Source organism: Ooceraea biroi, chromosome 2 (assembly GCF_003672135.1).
Source record: "Ooceraea biroi isolate clonal line C1 chromosome 2, Obir_v5.4, whole genome shotgun sequence".
NCBI lineage: Eukaryota > Metazoa > Arthropoda > Insecta > Hymenoptera > Formicidae > Ooceraea > Ooceraea biroi.
Genome location: NC_039507.1, coordinates 13,223,517 through 13,248,457, shown reverse-complemented (window position 1 = coordinate 13,248,457; position 24,941 = coordinate 13,223,517). Strand labels below are relative to the sequence as shown.

Here is a 24,941-nt window from a genome sequence, read left to right as displayed (position 1 = left end):
TATCCTTCGCAAAGAATCAAATTATATTTTCCTTCCTCATATGAATAATCAAGAGGCAGATTGCGACATGTGATAACATTTTTCAACAATTTTTTCGTCTCTTCTCCAATAAGACGTTCTTATGTAATTGCGTTACACGCTTGTGCCATTAAAAACGCAATTTACGTAGCTCCTCTTCGGTAATTACATTCGTAATATCGACACAGTATATGTAAGTAAGAACAGTAGGTACATTCTGTGTCCACTATATCGTTGATTGTGCGCGACTATAGCAACCGCACACTGATAATCCTTTCTATTTATGTAATAATTTATATAATACTAGGATAAATTTATATTACGGTTTAGTTACCGTAAGTTGTACATTACGATTTGATTTTGTCAATTCATTACGTAGACCTGCATTGAGAAAAAAATGTAATTGATCTTACGAAATGTTTTGTCACGGGCTGCCAACAAAATATATACTTATTTCAACAAGTTATATATTGAAACAAATATGTAGTTCTTGGATTATGGATATGGATGTGTAATCACACATATGAGAATTATAATCCAACAATTATATATTTGATTCAATATATAACTTGTTGAAATAAGTATATGTTTTGTTGGCAGCCCGTGACAAAACATTTCGTAAGATCAATTACATTTTTTTCTCAGTGTGCAATGCACATGTACAGTTAAGCTATGAGATTATGTCAGTGCTAGCAGACGACAATCGCCGTGTTGTTAGTTGTCCATTCATTTACCAACTTTTCGGGAGAGTATACTTACTGTTCTTTCTTATACTGTGATATCGATCCGCGCTGTAACTCGTAACAATCGCGATTCCATTGAACTACTTTTTTAATTCGGAGCTAATTCGTATTCTCTATAATGCAAAAGGTTAATATCAGATCCAGCGTATTTTACCTATGTACTTTCCAGAGCCGCCGCCTTCTCGAATCCCATTTCCTCTACTTTCGCATTCACTCGCCGGGTTCCCCGGCCGCTTGCTGAGTGGCAGCTTTAATGAACAATTTATAGTTCAACTTGCACTGCTTCCTCACTTTTTTCACGACTCTCTTTCCAGTTCCTCTCTCTATCTCTTATGATTATTCCGTTCTCGAATACCGCGGGCTATTCTACATCCTTCTGCCGTGTATTCAACCGAGATACATGCCACGATATCGTATGTAATTTCCCCCTTTCTCCCTGTTCTCATCTCCCTTTTATTCTTTTTTCCAGAATTTTTCCGGTGACGTTAATGTAGCAATTGTTACAGACAGATTAGATCCTTTCGTTGCGTGCATTGAAGCTATGCAATTTCGCGGAGTATATAATTGTCGTCTCTTTAGTTCTTTTGCATTTCCTGCTCGCGGAATTCCGGAACGCAGTCTTCTGAATTGTTATAAATCTCATTATATATATTTGATTGTATACTTATTTTACTAATATATTCTATATTATACTTATTATTAATAATGCTTATTAATTATCACAACTTATTAATTAATGTTAGTTATACGCATGAATTGTTATTTTCTTGTAATGGAATAGTCGCAGCAACCCAACCTCTGATAATTTTATGGATTTATTGGCGATACACTGCATAACGCGACTGACTGATCTCCGTGATAGTAAAACAAACAAGCGTGTTTAGTCAGTGTATTGCTGTATGCACCGTCTATCTCGATAGACACGTTTGACACGGCCATATTTACTTAGGCTTGATGATGTTTCGCTTTGAGGATTAAGATCAGCGTCGCATCTAGACGCGGATACTAATTTGATCATGGCCGTTACGGAGATTCGGCACGCAGTAGGTATATTGTCGCCCGGAACGAGGACGGATGTCGATGAAAAAGTCCAATTCGACATTTGTCGACGCGGCAGAAAATCGACATGACCTCACCTGTCCATCCCCTTCGCTACGTACGTGATCCTGTCACGGATCAATCTCGCTCGGAAAAAGTTCTCTCGGCTACTGCTACCGAAAATTTTTCAACGGAGATCGTTCGGCTCTGATTGGCTTCACCCTTTCACGTCGAAACAGTAAATCAAAGATGTTTTTTCAACTACATTCAGCTTTACTTCGTATATTAATTCCTTCCAGGGCGACACGTTGTATCCAAAGCTTGTGTTGCATTATGTTTAAGCGTTCCAGTTTAGCGTCCCAACATGTAATCGCATGTGTTAGTGATACGTTTTCTTTAATTAATATCAATATTTCAATATCAATATTTTTAATTTCAATACTTCCAATATCAATATTTTTAATTTTAATAATTTCAATATTAATATTCTAATTTCAATAATTTCAATATCAATATTTGAATCAATATGTTATAAGTGACACAGATAATTCCGATAATGATAATAATATCTGATCTGATAATAATTAAAAGATAATACAGACGTCAAAGAGGAAGACGAGAGAAGACTTCCTTTTCTCCATGTAAATATTAAGCAGTAATGGGACAAACTCATCACCGATGCAGAACGGATCAACGTCCGGCCGCTGAAATTTCCGTTAATACAACCGAGCATCCAATCCGAGGGGCGCAAACGTCAATCCTGCACGAGTAACTGCCGATGCATTTGCAGAGAGGATGCTATACATATAGTGCAGCCTGATGTCGAGAACCAGCTGCCAATACCAAGTACCCTGAGCGTTACATCTTTGCCGCTCGATTGCAGACACGTGCGGATTGCGAAGAACGACGGGACAGATAGCATAGGCTGCAAACATCCACGAGCACTCCACGTCCCTTTCGCGCACCCTTCTTAACCCGAACCCCCGTAAACGGTCACAGCGGGGATACACGACGTCTCTATCTCGCGGGAATTGCTTGCGAAACTGTGCGCATATGCACGCAGCGTAAATATCGAGACTCGTTTCGGAAATGGAAAGAAAGAGAAGAAACACACGCGCGGCGGAAGATTTAAATTTATCAGAATATTTTTTAAATTAGTCGCTATTTTGAAATTAATTAATCCGGCGCGCCTTAATTATTGGTACATTTGAATTAATGATACTAATTAAATCTAAATTCGCAATTAAAAGTACCATGCAACCAAGGGATCTGTATCCAAGTTCGCTGTGTAAAATAATTTCGTCCCGCGACTCTTAACCCTTAACGATAAGAACTGTCTTTAAACCCAGCGACACTCGACCATTCTCACTTTGCTCGCAGGGCGCTCCATGTACACTTCTTTCGAGACTCCTCGATTTTCCCAGGACGGATGTATATTGCTGGCGGGACTCCAGCGTTTCCTCTTAACCTGATTAAACGACGTTTATTGCCACCGGGAATGAGGGAAGACGGCATTGAAGAAACGAAGGAACGAGGGATGCGGTGGACGTCTGCTCTCTAACCGAAACGAAGCAGGACGAAGAGCGGGACTGGCGCGGCAGAAGCGCGCGAAGGGGTGGTTCGCGCGGCTTTGGGCGAGCGGATGGAAAACGGAGGGATGCTCGATAACCGCGGGATGAAACTTCGCGGGAGGAGCCGGAGACACTCAGACGGCACTTGGCACGAACGGGCAAAGAGTTTCTCCATCGGCAAGAGATCTCCCCGAGATTCTCCCCGATGGAGACTGTCAGCGGAATGGTTTTGTTGACTTTGCGGGGACAGCGCGTTACCGCGTGCCGCCGCCGCCGCCGGGGAACGTCGTTAATCTTATTTCGTTAGAGAGACCGCCCGATGAAATTGTCGGCCCACTTTGATTTATCGAATTGAACGCCCGCGCGGTGCCGAATTGGCGCGCGCGGTGGAGGAGGGCGAATTTATCGGGTACACACGGGCGCGCGGTGCGGTGTAGCAATCTTTCTCGGTTGTTCCCCCGGTACGCCCGGGCCCGGCGGAAAATCGGATATTTATGCTAACGCGAAACACGTCCATGGGATTCGCCTAAGTTGGTGCGCGCGCCAGTCCGGATATCTATGGACCGCTGTTAATAAAGCCCCATAGCACGGGGAGGACTACGGGCTGCGCGCGAAACTTCGGGGGAGATAAATAAATGTATAGCCGGTGTGCTAAGTTAAAGCCGGCCCGTGCTGCTTCCCGGGAACCTCGCCATTAAATCCTGAAGCGCTTTTAAATTCAGTACCGGTTGTCGAAAGTAACGCCAATGATTGGCTATATTTTTTCGGTTTCCGCAATTGTTTCTGAACTGTAATCGTGCGTATGTGTGAGAACTGCTCCTTTCTAGAGACTTTTTGTATAGTAATCGTGATGATACCTAAGACAGGAAAGAAGAGATCAAAATGCGAACGTCGCGCGTTTTGCAATGAAATTGTAGCGGCGCAATAAGGGTATTAAGGGGTTCGGGATCGGGTGAGAGCGTTTGTGGATTTTATGGACACACAAAGCACATTTCCCCCGTAATATCGAATCAGCGCGTAAATCGAATTGCGCCACCGTGAAGTCTGCCGTCGGATTGAAAAGACGGCGTGCCCGAGAAAAATAATACGGTGTTGTCAATCCATTTTATCGATATAAGGTTCGAGATAGATACACTGTGCCTGCGGTGACTTCGTTTCGCCTTCGCTCTTACTTTGTGAAATGGCTTCTGCATCACAATGGGACAAGCCACGTGAAATCCTGCAGCGCGGCTGATTTTGAAAAATGTACATCTCCGCAGCCGGAAAGAAACGAGAAGCGGAAGAAAAAGGGAAAGAAAGTGAGACTGTACTACCACGTTATAATATAAGAGAAAGAGAGAGAGGGAGAGAGAGAGAAAGAGCGGACGATTGAATTTTTCATTTGTCCACAGGTGGTGAACACGCGCGATCCTTTCTTGCCTCTGCAAAGAAATTCGCTCCTCCCCGAGGAGCTCCTCTTCCATTTTATTGGCCGGTTAATATTTTATGTTTCGCTACAAAGCATGCTTATAAATCCACTTTGTTAAATACCTATTACCGAGATTGACGGTATTGACGCTGCAGAGAGTAAACCGGTTGATTGGATCTCGGAGGAATATCGCCGGAGATATTCACGGTATGCGTTGGAACGAGACACGCGGTGTTATTGCCGCGAGTGCAACATTTGTTTCTCGTCGTGGAACCATCCCGTCAAACGTTAACGTTAAAGTAAACATAATTCACGCTCGATTGCCACCCCTTCTTACCTCGTTCTTGTTCACTACACCAGAAAATTCAAACTTAAGAATCGAATTGAAAATCGAGCTCGTCGTTGACGTCTATCTAATTGAATAAACAGTGAGCGCATAATGATACGCAGCGAGCTGAATATTAAAATAACATTACGTACGAAATATCGTTGTACGTAATTCTCACCACGAAAATACGCGTTTAATAGTTCCGCAGCTCGTTGCCGCGAAACTTTTGCGCGGTATCTATCGTATCTAAGGGTGGGTCTACGGCGGCGGGCAAAAGCAAGGCGAGAGAGAAAGAAGGAGACCGGCGAATGATCGCTCTCGCGAGCGGTATGTTTAACGCCGCAGCCACTGTAAACGCACATTTACCTTGAGCGGAAATCTTTCTGGACACCACAGTGTTCGAGGACATCGCTGTACTTGCTGCAGCAACGGAGAGGCATTTTATAAGCCGCTCCGCGAAGAGTAATGGCGTCGTTAGAGGCTCACGGGGAAGCGGCGGAAAAAGAGATGCATTATCGCGGAAAAATCGCGGGCAGGGTAATTATTTCTGTCGTGCGAAGCGCAATTGGTCACGGGAAGACCTCGAACATCCAACGGACGGGCGCGGCGCCGTCGAGAGTTAGTCGAGAAATATAAATGGAAAGAAGGGAATACGAAAGAACGAAAAAGATGTGTTATTCAACTTCTAATCTTTCTTATTTTACATCGTTTGCATATTGTTAATTTCCTCACGTATCTCGATAATGTGGATTTGATCGAATGGCAATGGAGCCGCGAGAAAGCGTATTAAAACTGCATTATAAAAATATCCCTTGATGATACGGTCGAACAGGTCAAGCTTATCAATATCCGTTACAATGAAAATGGACCGGCCCCAGGAGTAGTCCACGACAGCGCGAACTTTATCAGGGGAATGTTATTTTCATGAGCCCGAAACTTTTCCGCATTCGACCCGGCGGAAGTAGAATTTTAAATCATTCCATTCTGGTGATAATTTGCGCGGGTGGCTTCTTATTAAAGTATGCATCAAGAATTTGAGAAATTCGATCAATATAAGAATCGGATGAATTTTACATGAGACTTTCGGCTAAGTTGCACGGAGCGGAGATACTTCGTGTACGAAAGTGTGCTGCTTTACGCCGTTCTCTCGTCTAGCGTCTAATAGAATAAAATAAAGCAGGAGCGCCCGATGAATTTTCTAGTATTCCACGGTGTTGAAGGAAACTTTCTTGCAACGGAGATAAAAGATACTCTCGGCGCTTCCTCGTGGCGGAAGATTGATTTTTCATCCCTTCCGGATCGTCAGTACATCGCGCAGTAAACGCGACGACGAGAAGAAAAACAGGAGACACTAACAAGAGTGGCAAATCAACGTTGTACACGGATGTCCTAACTATAAAGATTCATGATAGTAGTGTCTTATGGCGGTATACCAGTGTATGCAACTTGGGAAAGTTTTTTGCGACATGTCGTGATAATCAAATGGCGTTTCCGAGCGTATAAAAAGGACATTATGTCAGAGGTAATATTTTTCATGTTAAAGACACATGTTGCGAGAAAAGATGAAAGTAGCGTTTCTTTCGCTACATTACAGCGATAAAGCTCGATGAAATAACATCTTTTTATATCTCCGAACTTCCGTTCGACCTGATTTGATTTACGCAGTTATTTATTATTTTTTCTATAGCTGTTACCCTCGCTATCGTAGACGTAACATTATATTCCCAAAATAATTCGGATAAAATATCAAGTTTTAAATAACAACACGTATTATTCAGAAATATAATTTCATATTATTTCAAACTATTATTATTATATTTGAAAAATATTATTATTTCAAATTTATTTATATTATATCAAAAACTATTACTATTTGATTTAAATTAAAAGAGATACTGTAACATCATTTGAGGTCGGATCTCGATGCACCTATGAGACGTACGATGCACACGGCGGACAAAGGGCTTGTATCTTAAACTTAAATTTATAATGCACCAACATTGGCGGAAACCACGGGAATTTGCTGGGAGCCGGCACAATGGCGGTCACATGTCGCAGGGCAAAACGCTAAAACGGAACGTATACGTATACGGCTTCCGCGCGGTAATCCCGCGCATCTGCGATAGTGCAGGCTTAAATTCCACCCTTCTGGTTTAAGGCTTTTACCCCCGCGCCACAAATTTCTACGGCGATTGGTAAGCGGCCCTTAAGGCGCGTTACAAGCGATACCATCGAGTCCACGATCGGTTTCGAGCTGCCTCGTGATTACGCCGGCGCCAACTTTATTGCTCGCATCTTCAGGCCGGGATACCAGCCGAGGGAAATTATTGTACAACAACCGCGAAGACAACGTTGGTGCGGTTCACGTAAATTCACTGTCGATGCGTCGCAAAGTGCCAATGTAGTTTACACGATGTAGTTACGGTGACCCTTCACTGCTGCTGCTGCTGCTGCTGGAAGTACCGGGTTGTTTTAATAAAACGGAACATTCCTCCGGCTATATCGGGTAAACACACGTTTAACTTGAGCACTGGAATGAACGAGTGAATCGACCGTTCGAACCGCTCGTTCGTTTAATTTTAAACGGGCGATAAATTGATTAGCAAACTCTTCTGATGCGTTAAATCGACCGCGTAAAATATATTTATATTCGACATTCGTTACATTCGTCGTATATAAATTTGAAATTCTGATGAAATTACACGGCTCTATTTATTAAGTATTCATTAACGCTTTTTAATCCAGTAGTTATAATCGTGTAGAAAATTAATGGAGTAATTAGGATCGTAAACTGCCCGTCGAGTACGCGAGTGAAAATAATCGTTATTTTTGGAACGCTGCGTTATTCAGACAAACTTTTATGTCGGAATTCCGTTAAATTGCGTAAAATGCGTGAACACGGACAACATTCAGCTGCGATTCGCCTTATTGAGCGATTCGCGTATTAAATTTAGTATTCAATCCTGTGAAAAGAGTAGTTCGCGGCTTTAACAGTTCCGCGGTATATCAACGCAAAATATCCTACCGAAATTTCCCATGTGACACGCCAGTTTCTCATTACCAATAACGAAACTCGCGTGCCTGGTTCCGCTGGTAACCTGATGTCAGTGCTTACATATTAATGACATTTTACCTCGTTGAAACGAGAGAAAGAGAGAGAATGAGAGAGAGAGAGAGAGAATCTGCCGTGAAATACCCGTGCTCATTCTCGCATCTCTAAATTCCGTATTACGCGTTCCCGCCGTGCGAATTTGTTTGGTGAAAATGATAATAGAAGCCACATGGATGCAGTTTCGTGCGTGACGCACGTTTCACGTGCGGGAAAATAGTCGTTCCGCCACAACGATGGATTGACCATGAAAACCATAAAACGTGCGTCCGAAACCTTTACTTAAATAATATAACGAACAAAAAGCGATGAGGAAAGGAAGCAGAGATCGTTCGATGGACACGTATCATCAATGGTAAAATTTCGTAAATGTTTGCGGGACGACGATCATTTCTATAATCCTGGGAAATTATTGCTAAAAGAAGCGTACAGGTACATGCATGTGTCGGTCAATTTGCATGTGCGCTGGTATCAGGGATGCAATCCTGACACGTTATAATCTATGCGTGTTTTCCATAATTTCGTTAATTGACCGGCAAACTCCGTGCCGCGCGATGTCGCGCGGCATTCTGAACAGCTTCGATCGGCGGCGAAATCAATAACGACTACTTAACATTTATCCATATTCATTATTAGCTGATCCTGTCACTACTTACCAATCAGCTCCGATAATTACCCGCGTAATTGGGCCACGCGACGCTTATACGTAATCATCGCGGAATACATTCGCGACGCGTTAATGAGTGAATTTTGCCTATTATGTAACATTTGGAAGATGCTTGAAATGTTGATGAGAGCCCCCGGCGAAACCCCGGATATGCCCAGGTCGATCCCGAAACGCATCCGATAATGAATATCCTGCATTCGCAAAACTGTGTTATTACCGCGATTGTACATATAATATAATTTATACTTTAATTTATATTTTAATCGATGACGTATATACGGGGATGACGTACATACCACGGTTTTTATCGGCGCATTAACGTCGTAAATGACGGATCGAGACGTGCGAATGACCTGCTCGCGTTTCTTCTTCATGTGTCTTCGGCATCGCCGTTATATTCCCCGATGACTCATCTTCGGGAGCGAAATCGCGAAATAAAAGCGGCGAATAAAAAAGCAACGCACTTGATGGCCAAGTCATCTCTTTTATCGACCCCGTATATCATGTTCGACCGCGCAAAAATGATGAATGCCTCCGGTAACACGATCACGTGCACACGCGTACGCATTCAACATTCAATTGCCTTTTCTTCTCTCCCTCTCTGTCCCTCTCTCTTTTTTTTATAAACCTGCCTAAAAAGCATTCGTTGCGCGCGTATATGTAGCTTGCGTGCGTTGAACCGCGCCGATCCGCCGAATTCGCGTTTGTTCGTAGCTATTTACTGAAATTGGTCGCTCGTACGCAACGATCGCCATTACGTTCAGCTTAAATGAATGAAATTTCTCGCCAAACACGTGATACTCCGGCGTAATGCATCGCGTCCCTGCCAATTAAAAAGTGCCAATACACCATTGCAGAGAAGCAATAATGCCTCACGTAAAAAAAAATTCGAAAAATACGTGACATCACGTTCAACGAGTAGAACATCTCAGCAACACTCCACAGAAATAATCCACAGAATAATACACTGGATAACTATAATTTTTATTTTATTTGCAACTTTATATTAATTAATTACGCTCGCGACGGAGCGGATTCTGCTTTCTACGTCACGCGTAATCGTCCGATGACAGACAAATTATTTAGCGAAGCCCAACCGTTTTCCTATTAGGAAGAACGTTTTTGCTCGCACTGGCGACGCATTACTGCCGTCAATGACGGGAACATGCCGAAAATATGTCGTTTGCAGAACGAACGTCGCGTAAACGCGTAACGCGATCGATAAAAGTGGCAGAATCCCAGTTGTCGCGTTACGAACGAATGAGCGAGCGAGCGATTCTCTGCGGAGTTACCATCGATTTTCCTACGTGGACACTCCGCCGCTACACAACGGCTATTGCTTGTTTATGTGTAATGTTATATCGGCAATCGCGGCACAACGGTCCGCGCTCGCGCGGGTTGCATTTGTATTGTATTTTACGTCGAGATTGCGAGCGCGCGGAGGCGCGACGCTCCTGCCCACCGCACAATCAGAGTAATAGCCAATAAAGCCCGTTATTTTGCAATCAGCACGGGCATCCAGAGAAAAATGCTTGTTTTCTTTTCTGCCGGCTTTTCGTTGGGCGAGAAGCGGGTTTCTCGCCGCCGGTTTATTGGGACGCGGTAATTAAGCCGTGACTATTGTTCGCGAATCACCGATTGCCAAAGCGGGCTTGCAGTTGCTTGTCGTAAGCAACGACGTAGATTGCAATGTACGAATAATACGGAAATGCAAACAGTTTTGCCTCTGTGTGTGTGTGTGTGTGTGTGTGTGTGTGTGTGTGTGTGTGTGTGTGTGTGTGTGTGTGTGTGTGTGTGTGAGGGGCGGGAGGGAGGGAGGGAGAGAGAGAGAGAAAGAGAGAGAGAGAGAGAAGGAAAGCTATTATCTAAGCGCAAGCGTTTGACTGCTTTTATCACGTGATTAATTTATTAATAATACAATTTTGCCATCGAGTTTGTTAACGATTAATTAGTCTCTGTTATCTCTTTGTTACGTCATTCTCTCTCTCTCTCTCTCTCTCTCTCTTATCCTCCTTCCTCTCTCTCCATCGTGAATAAAAATTGGATTTACCAATTGTAATGTACGATAAATCATCGTGTTTACTCGAATCTCGTGATGAAGCGCGTTAGCGGATAAATAATATTAAAATATATTTTAAATTGTTTGTACACGTTCGTTATTTATTTGCGCCGGGATGAAATTTAAATTTTTGATGCATTATGTAACGGTGTTAATTGATTTTATGCAAACGCGGAATGATTTCGTACGGTATTCCGCATCTGATATCTTTTGCAATTCTGATTTATTCATATTGACTCACACAGTCACGAAATAAAAAGCATCAGCAATTTTTAACCGCGTCATATTTTTTCACACACATATACGATACATATAATATAAATTGCGCTTATAAAACTTGAGCGAATATATATCTCAAGATGTATCGCAACAGGACGTATCGCGACACGCTGCAATATTCCATAAATGAGCAGAATATCGTAGAATATAAAATTGATACTGCAAATGCTGGGTAAGGAAAAAAAAGAAGAAACTGTGGGACGCATTTTTATCACATCTTCGGCGATACATGAATCAATCTACTTATCCGGATCCGTCGTGCACTTGGGCGCGACATTCGTTTTACGGGTATTTACATGCGCGCGCCTTTTACGGACAATAAATTGCCGCAATATCGAGAGTATTTTGCGAAACGAGATGATGCGGCATTTGCATGCTATCTCGTGCTCCTTCGCGAAATTACGCTCCCGCGTTGCACTCTCAAAAAGCACAAGATCCAGCGCACAATGACGTTATCTGCACGCAGCTTAGTGCAGCGCGCGCGCCTCGGAATTATTTATTATACTTAATCACCGATCTGCGGGCCCTTGGTAGCAGTTAACCCATATTTCCCCGCCTTAATGACGAAAACAAACGGCACGCGGCCTCGACCGGATATCTCCTCGAGCAACTAAACGTCTCGCGGGCATCGTGCACCCCCGACGCAAGACGTCTAATCGTGACGTTACGAACCGTTTGCGCATTATCCTCGGCTATTTCGCGGGGATGCATTTCCATTCGCTCCCCCGCGGTGCAATTCCGCGCGGAGCAGGGTAAAAGTGTCGAGCGTTGTTCTAGCGATGCGGATCCGCAGAGTTTGTACGAAAACGACCTGAAAACCGAGCGAGCAGAAATGCGGGAACCAACGAAGGGCGACTCGGAAGTCCTCGAAATGATACAAAATCGAAAAAGCGACATCGGATCGTCGTTCGTTGTACTGATGCATTTAGCGTTACTGGCACATCAGTGTTTTACATTGAAAATTGAAAATCTTTGATTTATATATTTTGTGAGAAGTAATTTCATTTTTGCGGATTATATGGATTTGCATTTCCCGCTTATCGGTATTTTATGCGATGCTCGTCCGTGTCGATCGTCAATTGTCGAAGAACGAGAGGACGAGCAAAGGATAGCTCGTTGCGATCGGATTGGATGATTGACGCTTGTGTGCAATTATTGCTATTAAAGTTCACTATTCTCAATTGTTGTGGCTCACATCCTGAAAACGCATCCCTCTACATCTTACAATTTGACATTAAATATTTTAAAATATTTGACTCCGAGATCCATGGAAGTTGAATTCGACTTCCACGGAATTCGCTGGAAGCAAGCACCGACTTCCCGCGAGAACGCGTCGCTGATCTGATTTCCGGGCGGTAAGACCGATGGTCATTCGCGTCCAACGACGTTTCTTGCAGCTATTTAAGTGTCGAGGGAGGTGGGTGTACCTACGTACATGGGGAAACATAATGTTTTCCCCGCGTCTCTTGTGCCTTCTATGCCGCACACGTTCCATGCATTTTTATCCCATTTCAGAGAGCAGCACGTTACGTGCGCGATGCACCTACATTATGTAAACGTTCCCGTGCGCCTCTCTCCCTCTCTCTTTCTCCTTCCTTCTCTCTTTTTGCTCCTGGTCTCTCTCACTAGATTATTTATTATACTAATTACGGAATTGCGAGAGTGCGCGAGGAGCGGCGGGAGTTCCACTTCCGTGCTGGCTTGACGGCGCGAATAAAGTTTACCCCGCGGAATAAGTTGTACACCGCAAACGCGCGCGCGCCCTTTACGATACGTTCAACAAAGTTTATCGAGAGAGCATCCGACCTGATACTAACACGTACATCGAATTAATTTAACTCACGCCGGATACCGCATTTCCTTCTTTGTGATTGCCCCGTAGTGGACAAGACAAAGAGAACGCCTAGGAAGATCGCCGATTGTACCCTTCTCTCTCTCTCTCTCTCTCTCTCTGTCCTTGTCTCTTTCTCTTCAGGATGGTAATAGAAACTATCGACTGCCTTTTCCCTTTGATCCAGTTGAAATAGGATTCGAAGCGTCTCGGGGAGTCGACGGGGAAAGACGGCGGCGACGGTTCCGGTGACCGCAAGCGTTTCGGCTAGAAATTACTGAAAGACAACCACGTCGCCCTTCGACAGTGTCTCAATGGGAAATCTCTCTCTCTCTCTTTCTCTTTCGCGAAACACGTTCGCGCGCACGACCGCGGCAGCCCTAAGCGCAAGTAAAGCGTTTTCCGATCGTCCGACAATCATTTGCGAGCTTGTCTGGTTGTCGATTTTCCTCGGGGTTGTTCCTCAGAGTTTGTAAACGAACGCGCGAGGAGACTCACGAAGAGAAATGGATCATTAAGATCACAACTCGCGCTGCAGTCGCGCGAGTCGCGATGCACCGCGAGCGCTTCTTTTTTTCCCTTTCTCTCTACCAACTGCGGTAACCAACTTATTGTTTGCAATAATATTTTTGTCGCGTTCGTTATTTGTTGCAATATCGAGAGCGCACAGTTCTCAGCGCGAGATAACGAGCGCGAGGACAACGCGTCAAGTTCCGTCGCATTTATCTATTAACACGACCGCGTTGATCGCGCTTACGTTGAAAATCGTATGTATTATGCCGCAGCATTATCCAATTGAGCGCTTTAACAAACATTGACGAGGCATAACCAATTGTACCAAATAAATTAATTATGCACAATAATAGATTTGCCACTCCGCATAAGGGGATGGTGGTTGCGCGCGCTTTAATGAAATTTTCAGTCGATTTCTATAAATGTTAACGTTCGTCATTATCAATCATGCAAATAATAGCCATTCGTGTTACCCCGATGGCCCTGACGCTGACAATACACAAATTGCTTGTCGAAAGAAAAAGAAGCTTTTTTATTATCCCTACACCGGTATAGATTCAACTTGCAATCGTCGCTGCTAAATCAACTTGTTTCTTTTTTTTTACAAAGATTGATGGCGTTGCAACTTGAAAACTGTTATTCGTGCGCGGAAACGTGCTTAAGAAGCAAAACGCCTTTTCTCTGGAGACCGAAAGAGATGAAAGTGGAACTGATATAGGCTTAATCTCGAGATAGGATGTCTCCCCAGGAATATATCCCTCGTTCTCTCGGTATCCTAGCGGATAATACGACGTAACAGGACGGAAATATCAGCTGTAGCTCAGCAAAATAACAAATGGTCTTCGGAAAATTATTTCCGCGTCTTTCGTGCTTCAACTCGCCAGCTCACTTAAATGGGTATCCGATTTAATAGAGAGAGACGCACGGTTACGTAATAATATTAAATTAATGATACGTTATTTCGCGCACACTGATGTAAATCGTACTTGATGGAACATATCATCTCAACGAAACGTTTTTTATTGTTTTCAGGTGCAACAGGTTTAAAAGATCTAACGATAAACGTACCGGCCATGGTGAGATCCGGTGACACCGTGACATTGTCGTGCCATTATGACCTGGAGGGTTCATCTTTGTACACTATACAATGGTTCCTCGAAGAAAAGGAATTTTATAACTACAAAGCCGATCGTAAACCAGAACCGTACAGCACCTTCGACGTGGCTGGTATACGAGTTAATGTGAGTAATCTTCTTGAATAATTATAAATTCGGGGAAACCTCGATAACAGCTGCAGGACATAAAGTTTAGAGAAAATGAAAAATAAAGTATGCATATTTGAAAAATTATTCAAAATTAATCAGTCCTTTATAGTTTCATATTTTTTATAGCTTCATATTTTTCATAATCATTTTAATATTTATCATATTTCTGGTGAACGTTTTCGTAAACTGATATTTAATCTCTCAGTTGTGGTTTAGCTTTAATAACCTTTTGGGCTGAGCGTGACGTTCGATTACCAAAATGTTTAATATGACAATAAACTGATGCAAGAGCGAAGCTGGGTGTAGGTGCTTGTTATTTAAGATTTCTTGTTGATGTCGTTTTTATGTTCTGTTAATCTCATGTTAAGTTGGCGTTTTATCTGGCCGACGTATGAAGCATCGCAGTCACTACAGCAAATTTTGTAATCGGGCACGCCGTCGGTCATTTCTGCGCACAGATTCGAGTTCGATCACGTCTTCGATTGGGATAATGTACGGGTAGTAGACAGGGAAGGATCATATAAAAAAAGACTGGTATCTGAAATGGTTAATATAAAAAAGCAAACAAATCCTCTAAATTTACAGAGTGATACCCAGTCCTTACCCGTTGAGTATTTTCCCATTTTGAATTTGTTTTCCGACTCCTAGCCTTTGTCTATCCGCGGATGTGTGTTTGTGTGCGCGACTCTATCCGCGCTCACTCGCTGTGATACTCGTCGGAAGTCGTTCCCGAACGTCTTTGTGCGCTCAATGGTTCGTCGATTTTTTATATATATTTATTTTATTTATTAATATTTAATCTATTACTTGTTATTTATTTTTGTTTTTATACATTACCGTTTTTATACACCTTTATACTTTTTTACCTATTGACTATCTCACGTATTTATATTCGATGATTTTAATTTTTGTGACTCATCACCGTTGATTATTTATTGTTATTTACAATTTTTTTGTTACCATATTTTTATTTTATACTACGACGTTTTATTACTTATTTATACTCGATGGTTTTAACTTTGTTTGACCCATCACCGTTTATTTATTGTTAGTTTAAAATTTTTTGTTACCACAATTTTAGTTTATTTTATAACCTTTATAACGCATATATAAACAATACAGGTTACTGAGCTCCCACATGCGTCAAATAAAACGAATACGATCTCGTCAGCGATTTGCGTTGTGTGTGATAGTGCTGGATTCTTGGTTTGCGGTATGTTAAGCTTTTTATAATCTGTCATTTTACTTTATTTTATTTTATCTATATTCTTACATTTGCGCTACTAATTTGTTATGACCCAACATATGTTATGTATTTTATTATTCTACTGTTTACCCATTTTCCACTTTACGATTGGTTTTTTTTCTTTTATATTTTATTCATTATATTGTTCAACATTCAAAAACACAGGTTGATGAGCCGTCAATCCGTCCGTAATTAACACACTGAAGATGGTCTAACGTATAGACCGAAACGTTTGTGATTCACGATCGATGTATCTCCAATCTTAAATAACAAGCACCTACACCCAGCTTCGCTCTTGCATCAGTTTATTGTCATATTACATTATCACTGAGCTTTGATTTTTCGTATTTAAAATGTTTAATGTTGAAAATTGAAATGTGGAAGACTATGACATGCAATCAAGTTACATATAGCAGCGATAATTCTGAGACGTGCGTATTTTATATTTTCATATTTCATATTTAAGTATAACCAGTAACGGTAGTATACGGTAGTAACTAGTTTACGGTAATAACCGAGCGCACGGAGTGCGTTTATCCTTATTACACCCAAGTTCTCAATTGGTCCGCAATAAAATCTTATCTCGTTAATAGTACTTTCGCGAGAGTACTATTTTTATTAGATCAATCTCAGCTATTGCGATGTTCATTACGGATGGTGCTCAGTTGATACGCTTGGAATCATGACAAAAAATGGAAACTCGATCATTATTACAAAATACGACAACTGAGCAAACCGATTCAAGCAACGCAAAAGAACCTGACGATTTGATGCGCTCAAAACTGCAAACCTTAAATCACACAATGTCATACATTTTTGCACGTCGTAATGTATTATAAATTTTATTTCCTAAGAGAAGAGATGCGCCCATATCGATGCGACGTTCGATACATTTATCACATACACACAAGTTTTCTTTCTCTCTCCCTGCCTCCCTCTCATAGAGTCATCGAGATAAGAAGCGGTGGCGATTTTTGCGTTCGCGAGTAAACGACCAGCTGCCTTTTTGCGGACTACTCTCGCTCGTGATCCTAGCGTGATCTATTTTTCCGCGGAAGACACAGCCTGCAAGCAGATTCGATAAGCGGTAAGATCTGCCCGCGCTCTTCCGGCGGAGCTTCTTGCCGGTTCCCTGGACAGCCGCCTTCTTCCTCTCTCCCTCAACCCTCCCATCCCTCGCCGTGATCTCCCGCAGCGCATCCCCTTCTAATCTCCCATGCGTCGTGGCGCCTCCATTTTTCCGCTGGTATGGCCACGACGAGGGCAAAAGTTTCTCCCGCAGGGGGTGGGTGAGGGGAAAGAAGAGAGAATCGATAGGCTGATTTATGGCATGTACTACGACCGCGACACGACTTGAACCTGGGTCAAGCGAGTTCCGTGTTTTACTGACGTCGATTCAACGCCGCCGCAATCGCGCCGTGCGACTGTCCTCTCCCTGCCACTCCTGCGGTCCCTTTGGCCACCTTTTTCTCGGTGGCATCGTTCTCCGAAGGGGGTGCGGGTCCTTTTTAAACTCTCTGACGCTTCGAGAAAATGGAATATTCCTCTTTCTGCGCGCGAGAAAAAATAATAAAGCGGAGATACGTATACAATCCCCTGTGGAACGATACAAGCGTGTCGAAGAAAAATATTGGAGATTAATTCTGTATTTGCGTTTATCAGGAGTACATGTGTATAATAAATAGTTAAATAAAGAGAGTTTCTTGCGATACGGTCAACGCGATGCGCACTCTTACGTCTGATTTATTCATTTAATAAATGCAGGATTACGAATCTAGTTTATGTATCGATAAAAAGTTTTAATACTGAAATATTATGTAGACAGATAGATAAATCTTGAATTATTAAAACTGGTCATATTTCACCGGTAATGTCTAATACTGTTAACATTCCTTTTTCTTAACACTAATTTAAAACCGCATAATTTTTATATACACGTCAGTTAAAAAATTTAAGTTTGATTAATACGCGAGAGACAAACGCGTGAAACTGATATCTCTATTTAGCAGAAAAATTAAAATCAATATTTTAACCAGTTATTCGCTGGTGCACCTGCACAATTCTTCCTTCACAAATTTCACGGTGTACACAATTCAGGCAATAAATATCTCAGGTGGAAGGTCGCGCAAGGAGCGATGAGCACAGGAAGATGTACATAGAGCCCTCTGCGCGTCGGTAGAGCGTGTACATTTAATAGCGTCCAGCTCTGGCTTCCTTTTTGCCTCGTATCCCGTTGCCCTTTGTCCGACGACTCAAAGGAAGCACGCCGAAGTCCTGCAGGAAAATACTCCCGTGGGATCTGCGACGTGCTTTGCTGATAATTACCGCAAAGGGGCGGTCGGGCGGCGCGCGAAAGTGGGACGAAACTTTGGAATAAGGAAAACGTGCCGGCATAACTTCGGAAGGGCACACGGCCGGAAGAATGATGCGGATGATGCAACACGAGGAAACCTGATTATGCAATAGACGAAATATCGCGGAGCGCTTTATATAAAACAGTAACAAGCGAATTATTAGGAGACGCGCGATGTAACGAGGAGATTACAAGGCGCGGAACGATCAGGACAAAGCAACGCGAACGAAGGGAGTCAACGCGTGTCTCCAGGTGAGACTTCAGGAGTTTCGAATATTTCGAGCCGAACAGAGAGCGTGATAAGAGGAGGAGAACGATACGAGCGGCCGGATCTATCCATGGAAGCTACGGCGATGCTGACGACATCCAGGGCTTCATCTGGCGCAAGGTCTTCTCGATTTCTTCCTTGCGAATGCGACAGTAAGGATTCAATTTTTCCAACTTGCTGGGAACTCCGCGTGGAATCGGAGTCATCGCGCAGGATTTTCCGTCTCGGAGTGCGTCCCACCCGCGATTGCGATTCTCGTAATAATTTCTATCTCGCCGATACTCGCGCCGGGAGAAACCCAGCTGGGATCCAGCGAAAATCGTAAAAGTTATCAACGATATCGCGTCACGCGTAAATCCGGAAATAATTAAACGAATGGACACTATAATTCCACAGCAATAGTTCCGGTGTATATATTAGGGGTGTGATTTAGTTTTGAGGGTTTTTTTGCTCAAAAACGCATGTATTTAAATATGATAATGAATGAATACCTTAATCAAAATATTTTCCTTCGTTTTCTATAACTTTTTCCCATCTTTCTGGCAAGAGATGGATTCCACCACGATAAAATCACTCTTCTTTTCAGTTGAACCATTCGTCGACGAATTTTCGCACTTCTTCGAAATTATCAAAGTGTGTATCCTCTAAAGCGTGTTGCATCGACCGGAACAAATAATAATCGCATGGAGCAATGTCCAGAGAACATGCGGGGTGCGGTAAGACTTCCCATTCAAGCTCTAATAGTGTTTGCTTCACTGATAACGCAACGTCAGGTCGAGCGTTGTCACGAAGAAGAATCACTTTCCGTCGTTTACTCGCAATTGGTGGTCGTTTTTGGTCCAATGCTTGCTTCAACTTGTACAATTGGTGTCGATAACGATCAGCCGTGACAGTCTCATGCGGATTTAACAGCTCATAGTACACTATCCCACCAAATACAGAGCATTACTTTTGAACCGTGAATATTGCGTCTCGGAGTGGATGTTGATGGTTCGCCTGGATCCACCCATGATTTTCTGCGTTTCGGATTATCAAAATAGATCCACTTTTCATCCCCAGTAACAATCCGAGACAAAAGACTCTTCTTTTTTTGCCTGGCGATCAACGAAATGCAAATGTTCAAATGGCACTTTCCGATAATTGATGTCGAACCCATTTGCCTTCTTTCTGAATTTTTCCAATTTCATGTAAATGTTTGGTAACTGTTGTACGATCAACATTTAATGCTCTGGCAAGTTCTGAAGTGGATCGTGTTGTATTTTCGTGCAATAATGCTTGGAAATCTGCATTTTCAAGCTTTCTTGGTTGTCCCGAGCGTTCTTTGTCCTTCACATCAGTATGACCACTTTTAAAGCGTCTAAACCAGTATTCACACGTCTTAATTGATGGGGCAGAATCACCATAAGTTTCCACAAGAATTCTATAACCGTCAGCCGCAGTTTTGTTTTGATTAAAAAACAAAAGCAACGCATGTCGAAAATGCTAAAGAGCTTTCGGAAGTTGCATTTTTACGATGATATAAATACGACTGTTATTGCATCTATTGCTATAATGCTACTAAATGTCATGGATAATGTCAAGACTGTAAGAAACAACAGTTATCGGAAACAGCTATTGGAATAAACTGACACTACAGCCATCTGTTGCAAAACCCTCAAAACTAAATCACACTCCTAATATCACGACGTCACGAGTTGGTCTCGCCTTACTCGAGTTAAGGCGCAGGCCGCGCGAGATTTAAGCTCGAACCAACCCGAGACAGACAGGAAGTCGAGCTGGGAATTTTCACGTAGAAACACATAAAGCACCATAAGTCCGTGGATGCAGCGGTAATGAAACTGCAGCCGCGTAATCTTTGCACGAAAAATTTACAACGACCGCGCGAGCTCGTACTAGTAGCCATTGCTGGACGCTTTCTTGCGATCATCCCTGATGTCGCGGCGCTTGCAACAAAATTACGTCGTCCTACCGCGACGATAAGGGACGCCGTGTCCCTAAACGACAGCCACCAGGTAGCTGTGCCGGTAATCTCGCCTTTTTAGCGTTACTCGCGAGGATAACCGATCATTACCGCTCGTGTTATCGCCGAACTGAAGTTCTCGCGGGAGGAATGACTCTGTTCGTGGCGCCATAAAATGTGCGCGATCAGAAGCGCGCCCGTGCTCGAAGATTTAGGATAATAATTTTTCGCTATTCGATTAAATTTCTATCGTCTGTTCCGATTGGCTCCGTACGAGCTCCGAGCGAGTATTTCCGCTCGATATAAGAATAGGCGATATTTGTTCCGCGTGAGTCATGGTTTGTAATACCATGCAACGATATTGAGCTACTGTTACTGCGCTGTAATCGAGACAGAATGGCTCGCTTGTGCGATCTCGTAAAGTTTTAACGAATATCAAGAATGGAATCTCGGATGCTGTGTATCTCCGCGTTTGAACGAAAACACATGCGTTGCGTAGAGATACTCAAATATACAGTGAGTTTAAGTATAATAATATTTTCGTGCGAATAAATGCATTCGCTGTCAACAACAAGTGGTCGGCAACATTGGAAAACATTTGGAAGATATCTTTCATTGTTTTCTTTTCAATCATTTACTTAAAATATAAACATTTATTATAATGTCATTCGATATTTGCAATCATAATGCGATATTAAGAGCACATATCGAAATATTTATATTTATTATGTTATCAATAATAATTTTATATATCTTTATATTGTCGTTTACATTTAACTCTTTACTTAATATGCATTACGTGCATGCGACCATGTATTCGCTCAGACAGCTTCATTTAATCAGGAATATAGGACGCGCTGAAAAATAAGGTGCATGTTCACACTTTTCATAAAGGGGGGTAACGCGTGGGGCTCCCGCCGCAGTTTCCGCCCCGGCAGGTCCGAATAGTCGCGGCGCGCAACCCTTTTCAATGATATTTTTCATCGAACGTCTCGTCCACACCGATGCCAGAAGCGGAAGAAACGATGAAAAAGACTTGTCCCCTCATCCGATATAGTTTGTAAAGGAGGCGGAGACGTGATGAATATAAATGCCTGCGAAGAGGAAAGGAGCGCCGCCACAAAAAGAGACCGCCGACACGAGCTGGATCATCGAATCCAGATTTAAACGCGAAAAGATTCGCATGCAGAATCGATCGGCGCTACTAGCGAAATCCAGAGTAATATCGGCGGTGCTCAATATCAAGCGGGATTGCGACGCGGAGCTATCGGTGGAAAAAGAGAGATGGATGCCAGATTAGTCTACGTGAATTTGAGATATCGCGAAGATTGAAACCCCCCCCCGCGCATAATAACCACGAGCAAATCCGTTTGTCAATTTCACGGTCGGCGATCTGAAAGTGTGCACATCGCAATTATGCGCGAGTATTAATAATCCAGCTAATCTTGATTTTTCTCACTCCTTTCTTGGACCGATATTTGTTTTTACATTGCGCAATTGCTCTATTTCACTTGCTTCGAATCTGTTCATATTATATGTATTCCGACTTTTTATTTATTTAGTTTTTTAAGTTTAGTAATCAGAAATAAGAGACTGTACGTCCCGTATCGCCATATCGCAAACTTCTCGTGATAGACGCGCGCGTCTCCGGCATACATTCGAAAGTGGCGGCGGCACAAAGTCGAGGCACGCTAGTAACTTATTTTTGACGTAGAAGTCATACACGTGTTTCGAATCGATGATGTCACTCACGATCGATGCTGCAAGGCAAGAAACTTTCCTCGTCCTTTGTTCTCCGATATCTACGAGATAGCTGGAACGTGATGCTCCCTGCAAAGATGCGCCGGTAAAAAATTCTTGCCCGCGCGTAGTAATCTATATCTAACACCATCAGGCTTCCCTCCCTCCCCCTCCTCTTGAAGCGCCTGTAAAAGCACTCCGAAGAACGTCGTTTTCAAAAGAATCCTCCCGAGCAGCGTTACTTCAGTGACAGTCGCACTGAGATCCATGCTTTTAGCGAAGTTGCCCGAACGCACAATCGATACTTATTATCGTCTGCTCTCTCCCTCTCTCTCTCTCTCTTATCCAAACAGTCGCACCGATGGAATAATATGATAAAATGATTACTTAATAAATACGATTGATACGTTCTATGTGGACTCGGTTTCGTGTCGTCTCGTCATTTCCTGCTCGTAATATCCTCATCGCGGAGGAGAATGTATAAAGTAGAAAAAAGCAGAAGCATAAAGTATGCGGAAACGGTGAACCATCCGCAATGAATATTCCTCGCAGTTTACCTACTTGCTGCTTTCCGTAAACTTGCAAACGGGATGCGCGAAGTTTAATTGAAGCAACATTGGAAAACATGCTCGAAAAACAAATAAAACAAAATGCTGCAGATGCGATAGCCGAGAGTTTCCGTATGAATTCTTACAAGATCGCGCGAAAATCAGTTCACGCCGGCGTGAATTATCGGCCCGGACGGAGAGAAAGAGGAAAAAAGGGAAACACTTCCAATCGAGCACGGGGAAATCGTGGAATGTGGAAAGCTCGCGGGGTTATGAAGCATCTCTAACTATCGACATGGACTTGTCGCGCATGAAAAATGGCGAAAGTTCTCCGCGAAGGCAGCGGTGGCGCACCGTTAAAACCCCGGGCGCAGGTAGGGCGAACGGCCGGGTCGTAAGGGCGGCGGATCCCGGGGAATGACAGGGGTGGAGCGGGGCATAGGTGGTGACACGGTACATCAGGCTTCACGTTTTACAGGTCTCCAAATCGAACACGCACGACGTGACGTTGGTGAACGTGTCCAGGAGCCTCACCGGCACGTACAAGTGCGAGGTGTCCGCCGGCAGCCCTTCCTACCACACCTTGATCGCGAGGGCCAAGATGGAGGTGGTCGGTAAGTGTGTCCTGGAATTAAAACATTAGTTTTCTTTTTGACGTGACTACGTCTTATAACTCGATGGATGCCAATTTGAAAAGTTGAGCGTCACGCATCACGGGACGCGTGACGAAATTTCTTTCATTCAATTTTAATATACAGTCTCATTTTAATTATAATTATAATATATAGGGTATCTCACTTTATCTTATTATAATATACAAGGTGTCGACTTTGGATTATAATATATAGGGTGTCCGATTTTTATTGACCAACCGAAAAATTTTTATTTGCGATTTTATAATATTCTCGGTGTCGACTTTTGATTTAAATATATAGGGTGTCCGATTTGACCAACCCGAGAAACTTGTAATATTGTGATATTGAAAATATACACAGTTGATTGAAACTACTATCTTTCTTTGAACTCTTTCCATTAACATGACGTATTCACGTTAAAAACTTGCGGCCGTGTCCCGACACAGCCTACCCCGACTTTTTTTTTACCTCTTCTCGGCTCCTTCCAATTACGCGTTCTGGGATCGTTTCGGGATATACGCGCGAGCACTCGCATGTCTTCCGTTAAATCTCGATACTCGATCCCGAGGCGATACGTATCGGGATCAGCGATCGGCTCTGTAATGCCGGATTTAGGCAGAATCGATGTGGCCCGTGTACGCAACGCCCCAATAAGATATTTCGTCCATTCCAATGGAGAAACTGGATCGCGTATCCGTATCGATCTTCTTTTCCGATTTTTTACTTTAATCCTCTGATGCACAATCGCGCTTTTATCTCGCTCGACATGTAATATGAAACGTAGTTTCGATTAAACAGCTGTATTTTACCAGTATTCGGTATAAGCTGCGCAATCTGTAAAATAAAATAAAATTCTCCACCACTCTACGTTCTCAATGAAAACGGTAAAAGCTATTATGCTTCCAGTACGCATCGGGGAATCACGTCGCTACATCATCGCGACGTATCGTTGTTGTCTGCTTTAAATGTTTCATTGGACTGTTTCCCCGCGGAACTAGAAATTTCAAAGAAAAATATATTACCTTATTGTTGTTGAATATTACATGCAGCCGGCTCCGCGCGGCCGGAGGGAAAATACGTCAAATAAACTGCATGCGCACCTACCCCCTTTCCCTTTCCCTCTCCTTTTCTCCCCACACACACACACACACATCATATACCATATCACGACATACGTGACACATGTTACAAATTGTTAAACAAAACGCGCAGTGACGACGTCGCGGGGGCGCAGGGACGGGGAGGAATGGTCCGTTGGAAACACTAACCCCTCGTCGCTCGGTACCAGACACGGTGGGGTTGTTCAAGTGTTTCCGGGTACGGTTCCGTGACGCCCTCGGGGCGCGCCGCTGGCGTGTCGCC

The 24,941-nt window shown here is 43.1% G+C and overlaps 1 protein-coding gene across 1 annotated transcript in view; it reads left to right on the top strand.

The window, feature by feature from the left end:
* Positions 1-24,941, top strand: part of LOC105282898 — a 102,323-nt gene that overhangs the window by 48,654 nt on the left and 28,728 nt on the right. Inside the window, exons 2-3 of the mRNA XM_026975307.1 lie at positions 14,597-14,805; positions 23,423-23,558. Coding sequence (XP_026831108.1) covers positions 14,597-14,805; positions 23,423-23,558 — 345 coding nt within the window. The remainder of the gene's footprint in view (positions 1-14,596; positions 14,806-23,422; positions 23,559-24,941) is intronic.